Source organism: Sinocyclocheilus anshuiensis, unplaced genomic scaffold (assembly GCF_001515605.1).
Source record: "Sinocyclocheilus anshuiensis isolate Anshui unplaced genomic scaffold, SAMN03320099.WGS_v1.1 scaffold415, whole genome shotgun sequence".
In the NCBI taxonomy this organism is placed as follows: Eukaryota; Metazoa; Chordata; class Actinopteri; order Cypriniformes; family Cyprinidae; genus Sinocyclocheilus; species Sinocyclocheilus anshuiensis.
Genome location: NW_015552655.1, coordinates 2098810 through 2111010, shown reverse-complemented (window position 1 = coordinate 2111010; position 12201 = coordinate 2098810). Strand labels below are relative to the sequence as shown.

General features: G+C 34.4%; 1 protein-coding gene across 1 annotated transcript in view; it reads left to right on the top strand.

Moving 5' to 3' along the window:
- The first annotated feature begins 1 nt into the window (after position 1).
- map3k14b (mitogen-activated protein kinase kinase kinase 14b) overlaps positions 2-12201 on the top strand; it is a 13885-nt gene continuing 1685 nt past the window's right edge. The window contains exons 1-11 of the mRNA XM_016458798.1: positions 2-193; positions 1705-1910; positions 3318-3387; positions 3485-4505; positions 5655-5789; positions 5941-6070; positions 6145-6273; positions 7417-7521; positions 7600-7763; positions 10045-10195; positions 10783-11505. Coding sequence (XP_016314284.1) covers positions 1721-1910; positions 3318-3387; positions 3485-4505; positions 5655-5789; positions 5941-6070; positions 6145-6273; positions 7417-7521; positions 7600-7763; positions 10045-10195; positions 10783-11505 — 2818 coding nt within the window. The 5' untranslated portion in view covers positions 2-193; positions 1705-1720. The remainder of the gene's footprint in view (positions 194-1704; positions 1911-3317; positions 3388-3484; positions 4506-5654; positions 5790-5940; positions 6071-6144; positions 6274-7416; positions 7522-7599; positions 7764-10044; positions 10196-10782; positions 11506-12201) is intronic.

Below are 12201 nucleotides of genomic sequence, written 5' to 3'. Positions count from 1 at the left end.
GTTTCACAGCTCGTCTTCTGCATGTGTTTGAGTCTCACTCTGACCGGCTGAAACACTGTTACCATTCAGCTGAAGCCACACAAGAGCTTAACATATCGACATCGGCCGAGTGTGTTTGACTCCAGGAAGAAAACCAGATTGCTTTGGAGAAAGTTTGCAGATTTCCAGAAGCCCGTCCTGGCGGTTTCTTGTGGTATGTTGACATTTTGTGTCACAACTTACACAACACCTGACCGGAACAACTTTAGTGCACCGGTGTAAGCTGAACTAAAGCGAGTGGGTTTGTAAAAATAAATAGAAACTAAATAGAAATGCATGTGCGGGGTTATACTACCATTCAAAAGTTTGGGGTTGATAAGTTCCTTATGCTCACCTATGCTGTGTTTATATGATTAAAAAAATACAGAAACAGCAGTAATATTGTGAAATATTATATTTCACAATATTATTATTTAAAATGTCTGTTTCTGTTTGAATATCTTTTAAAAGGTAATTTATTCCTGCGATGAAAAGCTGAATTTTCAGCATCATTACTCCAGTCTACAGTGTCACGTGATCCTTCAGAAATCCTTCATATTTTTGTGGAAAAGGATTCTTTGTGATGAATATAAAGTTTTAAACAACAGAATTTATGTGAAATGGAAATCTTTTGTAGCATTAGAAATGTCTTTACGGTCACTTTTACATTTAATGCACCCTTGCTGACTAAAAGTATTAATTTAAATAAAAAATGGCATTATTTGTTTTCAGCATTATTTAATATTACTAATATAATATTCTATTTATTATTTTGAATTCATTTTTTGTATGTTGTATATATATATATATATATATATATATTCTGTATATATATATACTGTGTATATATATATACTGTATATATGTACTGTATATATATATATATATAATATTAATATACCATTATTTATTATTTTGAATTCGTTTTTTAATAATTTCAGTTTTTTAATAAATCCAGCATACTGTCATTTTAGTACGTTTTAGTAATTGTGTGCTGTTGTCATTTTTATTTTTAGTATTTACTATATTTTTAAAATCCTATTTAGCTTAATTTTTATTTTTATTCACTTTTGAACAGTGTAAATCATTCTTACTGAATGAAAATACTAATTTCTCACACACAAAAAATAAAATATAAAAAAATAAAATAATAATAATATAAACTAAAATAAACTAGTAAACTAAATAAACTCAAATAAAATCTTACCGACCCCAAACTTTTGTGTAAATTGATGCATGACTATCCTGAGTGTGTTGACTGTAGGTGTGAATGCTGTGTGTAATGAAGGCACTCTGAGCATGTGTGATTATATTGAGGTATTGAAGGAGCTCAATCGCTGCCTGAAAGTTTAACTACCACAAACACTCAGTGGAAATCAAAATTCAAGATGGAGAAGGCAAAGAGACTGACAAAAATTGCAAGAATGTTGGACTCTGATAAACGATCCGGTGTGAGAAAGTGTGAAAGGGAGAGAGCGGGACAGCTGAAGGGAAGCTTCAAACGAGCCAAAATGTCACTGCTATTAATACACCTCAGCTACTGCTCTCCAATCAACACACACCATCTCAGTGTGTGTGTACATCAGGAAGTGTGAGCAAAATGATGGCTTCAGGTTTCTCCCACCTCAAAAGCTTGGTATCTGCCCCAGTTCTCTTACTGAGCTGCATTTCTGTTGATGTTTTCAGTTGAGGGGACAGAGGAATGGCCATACCGACCATGACTGACTCCAGCAGGCTTACTGAGGTGTCCACACGGCCTTATCTGGATGCACGGACCTCAACGTCAGACACGGAGTGTGGAGAGGAGCCTGATCTCCAGCCAAGAGCTCTGGAGGAACCTCAGGCAGTGGGTGCAGAAGACACTGGAACATCAGACATCATCGTGTCGAGGGGTGAGAGAGGACAGCCGCTTTAGAGGTTAATGAGTTCAAGAGAGGATGATCTGCAGTCTTAGAAATGAAGTCTCTTCAGTGGTTCTTGCAGGAACTTTCTACCAAGAATCATTTAGTTGGCTATGGGCTTTTATGGAAATTTAAAAAAGTTCTTGATGTTACATTATAGGTTCATCAGATCAGCATGTCGTAACAAGGTTATTTTGTGGGATTGGGATTGAAATCTTTTTCGAACTTTTTATGGTGTTCTGTTCTTAAAAAATGTCTGTGCTGTTTTAGTATATTTACTTCTAGTATTTGCTAATATTTTAATTATAGTTTTTAGATGCTCAGTTTTCATTTTCATTTCAGTTTAAATTTGAGTAATTTTGTTATGTACTTTTATCATTTATATTAGATGTTTTTTAATATTTATATATTTTTTTGTTTTTGTAATATTGTTTTGAGTAATTTTAATTCTTCAAAAACTTAAAATTATTTATAGACAAAAAATAACTTAATCCTGTTTATAACACATTTATTTTTTTGTCATTTTGTTACATGCCTTTATCATTTTGCAAAAATGTTCATTTTACTGTTTAACTTTTAGTTGTAATTTTAGTACTTTAAAAATGTATTTATACACTTAAAAACAACAGCTTAAACTTATAAGTTTGTTTTAAAATGATAATTTTTATATTTTCAGTTTATTTTAATTTTAGTTTGTTTGAATCATTTTGTTATGTGATTGTGCCCTTTTTGTTATTATTATTTTTATTTTAGACATTTTCAAGAACTTAATAAATTTAAGTTTATAAACATATAAATTTAAAAACAACAACTTATTATATTTCAATTAGTTGCCAAGACAGCATTTCTCATTTTTATTTCAATTTTGTTCATTTTAACTTTTTATTTTATTTTAGCTTTTTTTTCAATTAATGAAAACAATTTTTAATAGTTTTATTTTCAATTTTTTTATGAGAGAATGTGCCTTGTTTACAGGATGATATAGATAGAGAAGCTTGTAGATTTTGTTTATGTGTTAATATTTATTTATATGTTTTAAGTAGTGCTGTAAAACGATGAATCGCGATTAATCGCATCCAAAATACATTTTTTTTACATAATGTATGTATGTGTACTGTGTATATTTATGTATATATAAATACACACACATGCATGAATATATTTCAGAAAAATATGTTATGTTTATATATTAAATATATTTATTTATAATATAAATTATATTAATATAAATATAGACATGTAAATATTTTCAAAATATATACTGTATGTGTGTGTATATAAATATACACAGAACACTGACATATATTATGCAAACAAAAACTTTTATTTTGGATGCGATTAATTGCGATTAATCGTTTGACAGCACTATTTTAAGTGATGTTTTGCATGCATTTTGAGGTGAGGAATATCAAATGTCTGACTTTACAAGTAAAGAAGACAACAACATCCAGTCGAGCATCAGCAGCAGGTTTGCACAATGAGATTCTTTCCATTACTTATTTAAATGACAGGTTTATGAATTCACTGATCCATTTAACTGCTTTGTTTACCATGGCAATTCATAGGTCAGATGCAGAAAGAGAGAAGAAATCTACTGCTTGCTGCTTCAGAAAACGTCACAGGAAACACCGAACAGAGATTACAGACACGAGGAAAACAAGGGAGACGTGTAGAAAAGACAGCGCAAGAATGAAAAGAAATTCTCCAGTGGTTTCAGACCAGAAGACCAGCGGCTCCTCAAGATGCCTCAAAGATCAAGACGTGTTCTCATCCCGACCTCAGCAGGTCACTCCAGATCTCCATCTGTGGAAATATCCTCAAGATGCTGGTGTTTCCCGTCTCTGCCTTCACAAGCTGGAGGTCGACGTTCCTTCGACCTTTGAGTCTCGCAGTTTGGAACCAAACCTCGACTCTGAGTTTGCATATATTTACGCTGAAAGCATCAAAGGATGCGACTCTTCCTGTTGCACTACTCCAGGAGACTGTAATACCCACAATCCCTTTGTCAAAACTGAACGAGAGGCTGAATCTGTCTGGAACAGCTTTGAGGAAGAATCTGAAGACTCCGATTGGGATTTATACATGTCTGCGCACAGTACAGTGGCTACTGCAGGTTCCAGATTGAACGCTGAGCGCTTTGGGTCTTTAGATGACTTTGACTTGACTTGTATTTATACAGACTGGGAAAGGAGAGCCGACAGTGCAGAAACCGAGCAGGGTTACAGTCCCGCCAAAGCGGAGTGGGGCTCCGAGAGTTCATGTTCCACCGCTGACAGACAAACCAGCAGCTCGGATTCAGACGGCTGCCGTTTAGAGGCTCTCGGTGACATCAAATGTCCAGACGGATGGCCTGAAGTGTTTCTGCCAGGATTTGAGGGCTGCTTTGACTGCTGGGATGTAGTTGAAGACGTCTGCAGAGGCACAGAGAGCGATTCTGAGGATACAGGTGAACTGTGGGGTGTCGTGACTCAAATGGACCGCCGGCATTTCTCTGATTTTTTCTGTGAAATGATTAAAGAAGTGATGCAGGAGAAAGACACAGAGAAAATGAATGTAAATGAGGGGTTTCTGTTCCACCCTAAGCAGGTATGTGACTAAAGACATTAATGCAGATTGACAATTGTCAAGATATAAATATACATATTTATATATGAACATAAAGTGGGCAAAATAATAAGGTATTGCCTGATTTTGGATATTTAATTGTTCATACTCATTTACCATATTTTTACATTTAGATAACCTTTATATGATACTCACTTAATCTTTATTTTATAGTGTTATTTAATTTATAAATGTACTTAATTGATACATTTTAGCATTTAAGCTGATCGATTTTAGTTTTTAATGTTTTATTTTTAAATTAGACAACCCATACAGCAAAACATATATTTTCAGATATTTTTTAAATATGTTTCAAACTATGCAAAACATATAGTGCTAATATACTGCTAATATATATTTTAAAACATATTTGCATACATATATTTAAGATAAGTTTTATTTATGTTTCCTCATATATTTTGTTATATAATTAAATATACATTTTTAATATAATAATATATTTTTAACTTCATATATATATATATATATATATTATAATATATACATATACATTTGTAAAACTGGTATGAAAATAAAGGAAACAAAGTTTTTTTTAAATTGTAAAAATGCAGAAAGTTTCCTGTAAGGGGTAGGTTTAGGTGTAGGGTTGATGTAGGGTGATAGAAAATACAGTTTGTACAGTATAAAAACCATTACGCCTATGGAATGTCCCCATTTAGATAGCTAAGTAAACATGCGTGTGTGTGTGTGAATGCCAATTTCCCATTGTAGTATATTTTATAATATATTTGAGCATTTAAAGGTGTTTTCAATTTGAAAAAGCTGCACTGTTTACAGCATATATTAAGCATATATTTAAAATATATTTTGGTCATACATTTAAATATATTTAAAAATGTAATATATATTTTCAAAGAATTGTAATATCATCATTTTATTGAATGTTTAATTTATTAATTATTATAGCCATATTTTATTATTGGTGCATTCCTCACTCTGTGATCCAGTTTGAACAAAATTACAAAAAACAAACAAAAAAAAAAAGGTTCTGATTTTATTTATTTATTTATTTTTGGCAAATCTTAGGCAACTAAACTATTCTATTTTATGTATATATTTCCAATAAACTCATAATTTACTGCAGTTTTCATGGTGAACATCATTTCTTAGTTCCTCCAGGTGAAGAACTCCGAATATCGAGAGGGTCGTGAATATTCATTTCTCCGTCACATTCAAAACGGTTCATATGGAGACGTCTTCAGCATTCGGGACAAACAAACAGGATTTACATGTGCCGCCAAAAAAGTGAATATCCATTTCTTATCCAATTAATTAATAAGCCTAAATATCTCTGCATGCATCTCTGCATATTCTTTTGCATGCAAAGTTGTTGAAAGAAAACCTGTGACTCTCTGATTATGTCCTAACTGATCCAATGCATTGCTCTCTTGTGAAGATTCCCCTTTGTAGTTTTAGGTGGGAGGAAGTGGAAACGTGGAGCAGGATGGAGTCTCCTCGTGTCCTTCAGCTGTATGGGGCCGTGAGAGAGGGGCCCAATGTGATTCTCTTCATGGACCTGAAAAGAGGTGATTGCTTCTACCAATGGAGCCTCTGAAAGCAAATCAAGTCATATCTGAGTCAATCAATTCTCTCTTTCCAGGTTCTTTAGCTCAGTTGCTGAGAGTGAAGGGTGGTCTGTCTGAAGAGCTGGCTCTGTATTATCATTCTCAGGTCCTGCAGGCTCTCCAGCACCTGCACAGCAGACACGTCGTACACCTGGATGTCAAAGGTCAGCGGCTCAGCCATTGTCATGGATTTTCATCACAAAAAATTGTGCCACGATATCATTTGTGTGTTGATATCTGTAAAAATGTTTGACTTGAACAATATATACATGCGTAACGTGTGTTTTCAGGAATTTTGGTGCTCTTTGCCATGAAATGCTCACTTCAAATTGATACATTTACTTATTTAAACTGATTTTCGTTTTTAATGTTTTATTTTTAATTTTGACAACCCATACTGAAAAAAATACTTTTTTAAACATGTTTTAAACTACAAAAATACAAATACAAAATATTATAATATTATTACAATATATTAAAAATATATTTCTAATATAATATAAAATAAGTATATTTTAAAAAATGTGTAATATATAAATGTATATTTATAAATATATAAATAAAATACATTTCGATAGACATTTTTGGTACATTTAGTTATATTTTATCATATATTTTTGAGCAGTGTTTATTATCTTTATTATGTTTTATGTATATCAAATATGTATTATGTTTTATTTTGTTTTATGTATATGAACATTTTTATATTGTCTTAAGTATTTATATAAAAAAAACATTTTGCATTTACTCAAAATATATTTCAAGATTAGAAATTTATTTTCTTGCTCATTGTAGTACATTTTGTTATATAATTTAGCATTGCAAATAAAAAAAAATTGTAAATGAAAATATTTTATATTTGAAAAAGCTGTTTGCAACATACAGTATATTTAACATATGTTTGAAATAAATTTTGACCAGAAATACAAATTTAAAAAAATAAAAAACATCATTTTAAAATTGTAATATACATTTTTAAAGCATTCTAATATCGGCCATTTATTTATTGACTGTTGATTGTATCCATATGATTATTATCAATGCATCCCTCACTCTGTGACCCAGTTTTAACAAAAATTTCAAACCAACAGTTCTGATCAAACCCAATTTCACACCTTTAAACATGAGATTAAGATCAAAATTCAATCAAAAACAAAAATTCAATGTCCAAACTGCCACAGTATATGCATGCTGCATGCGTAATGTGTGTGTTTTCAAGAAAAGCCATTATTATGAATTTCATCACAGAAAGAAACACTGATTGGTGCACTGATATCATTCATCATACATTATTTTCATGTGTGTAGTTGACAATGTGTTGCTGTCTGAGGATGGCAGACAGTGTTTCCTCTGTGATTTTGGACTCTCTGAGACTCTCAATCAGGGTGGATACAGCACCAAAACCTTCAGAGGTGACTATACACACACACACACACACACACACACCAGCATGCATGTCTACTATGAAGTGGGATTTATGGTGTGTGCAGGGAACATTCTGCGTGGCACTGAGTCTCATATGCCGCCGGAGGTGGCGAGGGGGGATCCTCGCTCTGCTAAAGCTGACGTCTGGAGCAGCTGCTGTATGCTACTGCACATGCTCAACGGACACCAGCCCTGGACACGATACTACCCTCATCCTCTCTATCTGAAGGTGAAGTTAGCATGCAGTCTGTGTGTGTCGCTTTAGATACACTATCAGTCAGACGTTTACATTTACATTTAGTTATTTAGCAGACGCTTTTATCCAAAGCGACTTACAAATGAGGGCAATGGAAGCAATCAAAATCAACAAAAGAGCAATAATATGCATTTTTTTTTAAATTATATAATAAATAAAAAGAAAACAAGAAGATAGAATAGAAAGAGAATAGAGAAATGTAGTGTTAGAGGCCTTTTTTAAGAAAACAAGCAGTTAGAAAACAAGTCTTAAAGGGTCAGGTTTTTATTTATGTGCGCTCCTCATTTGGGAGTCACACTCACGGTCTTCGCGGTCAAAAGTGACCGGACACCTGAAATGTAACTTTTTTTTTTCTTCAGTAAAATCTAATATATTTTTGTTCAATAATATTTCTTCTTTTTTCTTTTGTATTTTGAGGGAATTTTATGGTACTAATTAATATTTATGCAATAATTATGATCAATTTTTCCCATTGAAAATAGTACAACAATTTTTTTTTCTAATTTTTTACAATTATTTTTCAATTAATGCAGTATTTCAGATTAAAATAGAGACTTGGCCTTTAAAATCAAATTTTTGAAGGCTGAATAGCTTTCTTCAGTAAAATCAATCTAATATATTTTTGTTCAATAATATTTTTTCTTTTGTATTTTGAGATAATTTTATGGTACTAGTTAATATTTATGCAATAATTATGATACATTTTCCCATTATAAATAGTACAAACATTTTTTTCTAATTTTTTACAATTATTTTTCAATTAATGCAGTATTTCAGATTAAAATAGAGACTTGGCCTTTAAAATCAAATTTTTGAAGGCTGAATAGCACCTCCTGGTGAGAGCAAAAAAAGAAAAACCTGTAATTTCATGGTGTAACCACTAGATTCCTGAATAGGACTCTATAGAGAGGCTTGTGAATTCCCTAGTTGTTTTTATACATAATTGTTTACTTTTATTAGGTTGCGGATTTAAATTTATATTAAGGCATTCCCAAAGACTACTTTTTGTCAAGGTTTAAATTTTTGTGTGTGTAAGTAAGTGTGTGTGAGTGGATGTATCTGTTTTACACTCTTGGTGTTTTAGAGTTTAACCCCTTCCTTGCTGTCCACATTTTTACTGCATTGTAATTGAATTATTGATTTTATTTTACATAGTTGCTGTGTTACAGTCACACCAGTTCATAGGTGTGTGTGTGTGTGTACAAGTGTGTGTCCGTGCGTGTGTGAGTTGGTGTGTTGATTTTGCACTCTAGATGTTTTAGAGTTTCACCCCTTCATTGCTGTGCAATTTTTTTCTGCATTGTGGGGGATTTGTAGATTGTACACATACAAATTTTTCCCCATTTCCCATTCATTTCCTATGGTCGGTCATTTTTGACTGAAGACCATGAGTATCTTTTTTTTTTTACGACCACTTAGCCTTTTCGAATCATGCTCTCAATTTTTTTTGTGTTCACATACAAAGTGCCATAAAAGTCACCAAGTTTTGTACCATTCTGGTGAAGCTACGGTTTTTAAAAATTCAGAAGTGACCGAAGACCGCACAAGGGTTAAATAAAAAGAAGAAATGGAATTAGAATAGAGAGTGTTAGAGTTAGAGGGTCAAATAAAGATGAAAGAGATGTGTCTTTAGCCGATTCTTGAAGATGGTTAAGGACTCAGCTGCTGGGATTGATTTGGGCAGGTCATTCCACCAGGAGGGAACAGTTAATGTAAAAGTCCGTGAAAGTGATTTTGTGCCTCTTTGAGATGGCACAATAAAGCGACGTTCACTTGCAGAACGCAAGCTTCTAGAGGGCACATAACTCTGAAGTAATGAATTTAGGTAAAGGGGTGTAGAGCCAGTGGTGGTTTTGTAGGCAAACATTAATGCCTTGAATTTAATGCGAGCAGCTACTGGTAGCCAGTGCAAACTGATGAACAGAGGTGTGACATGCATTCTTTTCGGCTCATTAAAAATCAATCTTGCTGCTGCGTTCTGGATTAATTGTAAATGTTTGATAGAACTAGCTGGAAGACCTGCCAAGCGAGCATTGCAATAGTCCAGCCTGGATAGAACAAGAGCTTGAACAAGGAGTTGTGTTGCATGTTCCGAAAGAAAGGGCCTGATCTTCCTAATGTTGAATAAAGCAAATCTGCAGGACCGGGCGGTTTCATTAATGCAGTTTACCACACCTCCTCATTCTTTATGAGGACTATTTTAGAAATAGGACTGCTTTTGACTTTACTGTATGAAATGTGTTCTGACTGTCAGATTGTGAGTGAGCCGCCTCCTTTATGGGAGATTCCACCTGACTGTGACCCGCTGACCTGTGATGTCATCGAAGCGGGACTGGTTAAGGAGCCGAGAGAGAGACATTCGGCATTAGAACTGCTGCAAAAGACTGTGAAAGCACTCAGAACAGGTGCAAACTGTTTTTGGATGGTTATAAAATATGATGAAATGTGTATAACATAAATAATTCTCATGTCAACAAATGTTTGGGATTGGTAAGTTTTTCTTTTTTTTATATTTACATGAAAGGAGTTTCTTATGCTCACCAAAGCTGCATTTATTTGATAAAAAATACAGTAAAAACAGTAAAATTGTGAAATATTATTACAGTGTAAAAAGACAGTTTTCTATTTGAATAGAGTTTCAAATGTAATTTATTCCTGTGAACAAAGTTGAATTTTCAGCATCATTACTCCAGTCTTCAGTGTCACATGATCCTTCAGAAATCATTCTAATATGCTGATTTGCTGCTTAGGAAACTTTTCTTCTTATTATTAATATTGAAAATAGTTGTGCTGCTTAATATTCTTTGGAAACCATGATCCTTTTTTTTCAGAATTCTTTGATAAATGGAAAGATAAAATGATTTGATAAAATCATGTGCAACATTATAATGACTTTACTGTCACTTTTGATAAATTTAATGCATCCTTGCTGAATAAAATATTCATTTGAAAATCTTACTGACCCCAAACTCTTAATTTTATGCATATTTAGTATGTAGGCTCTCTGGTCCTGAGGAATCAGCTAAACAGCATTCAGCATCTGCATTCGAGGACTGTCTGAATGTGAACTTGCACAAGACGCCTGTCCCATCCAACACGGAAACTCCAGTGAAAACAAGTCCTTCTGGCTTCCCAGAAGACCTCTCAGCACCCACAATCCACTGGGTGAGCACATGGAGACAGACGGCACCAAATGAGGATGATTCTGACTCCACGACGGAGGAGAGCGAGTGGGATGAAGATGCAGATATGAACAGACTAAGAAGAGACAAGATGAGCAGCAGGATGGACAGATACTGGGGTGAGGAGGAAAATAACGAGGAACAAAACTTTTCAGAAGATGACAGCGAGCTCGAATCGGATGAAGACACATCGCAGATCAATGAAAATGTCAAAGCGACAGATCAAACAGAGACTGAAGAAAGCAAAAATGATTATTTCATTGAAAAAAGAGTTGTGTTTGGAGGATGCGGTGAATATGACAGAAGTCTTTTAGAGGAATCAGAGAGCTGGGATGGAGAGATCCGAAGCATTGTGGATGACGAGGAGGTGGAGAGTGATTTGGAGAGTCTTCGAGAGCTTGGCAGCGATTGGGTGCAGGAGTGGGAGCCGTTTCTACAGCTCCAGACACTTTATCGCCCAAAAGAAGCTCAACTGCAGAGCGAAGACAGCTATTCGGAGTCTGAAGAAGAGTCGGTCATGCTGAGGGAGAGTGGTGAGTTGTTGTTTGTTGTGTGTGTGATTGATTTGATTCAAACTAAATATGTCCATTTCATCTTTGATGTCTTTCTTCTATGCACTGAAATAAAAGGCTAACGGAATATTGCTTTTCTTTTCCATACAATGAAAGTGAATGTGATAAAGCAGCAGTAAAGGTTGCGGGTTCGAGTCTCGTACCGGCAGTGATTGTAGGTGGGGGGAGTGAATGTACAGCGCTCTCTCCCACCTTCAATACCACGACTGAGGTGCCCTTGAGCAAGGCACCGAACCCCCAACTGCTCCCCGGGCGCCGCAGCATAAATGGCTGCCCACTGCTCCGGGTGTGTGTTCACGGTGTGTGTGTGTGTTCACTGCTGTGTGTGTGCACTTCGGATGGGTTAAATGCAGAGCACTAATTCCAAGTATGGGTCACCATACTTGGTCACATGTCACATGTTAATTTATGCACTACACTCTTAAAAATAAAGGTTCTTTATTGGCATCTATGGTTCCACGAAGAACCTTTAACATTCATGGAACCTTTCCATTGGACAAAATGTTTTTTTTTATAGTAGGAAAAAGTTCTTCACATCTAGAAAAAAAATGTTCTTTTGAGAACGTTTCACTGAAAGGTTCCTTGGGGGAACCAAAAATGGTTCTTCTATGTCATCACTGCAAACCCCCCCCCCCCCCCCCTTTTTTTTTTTTCCTT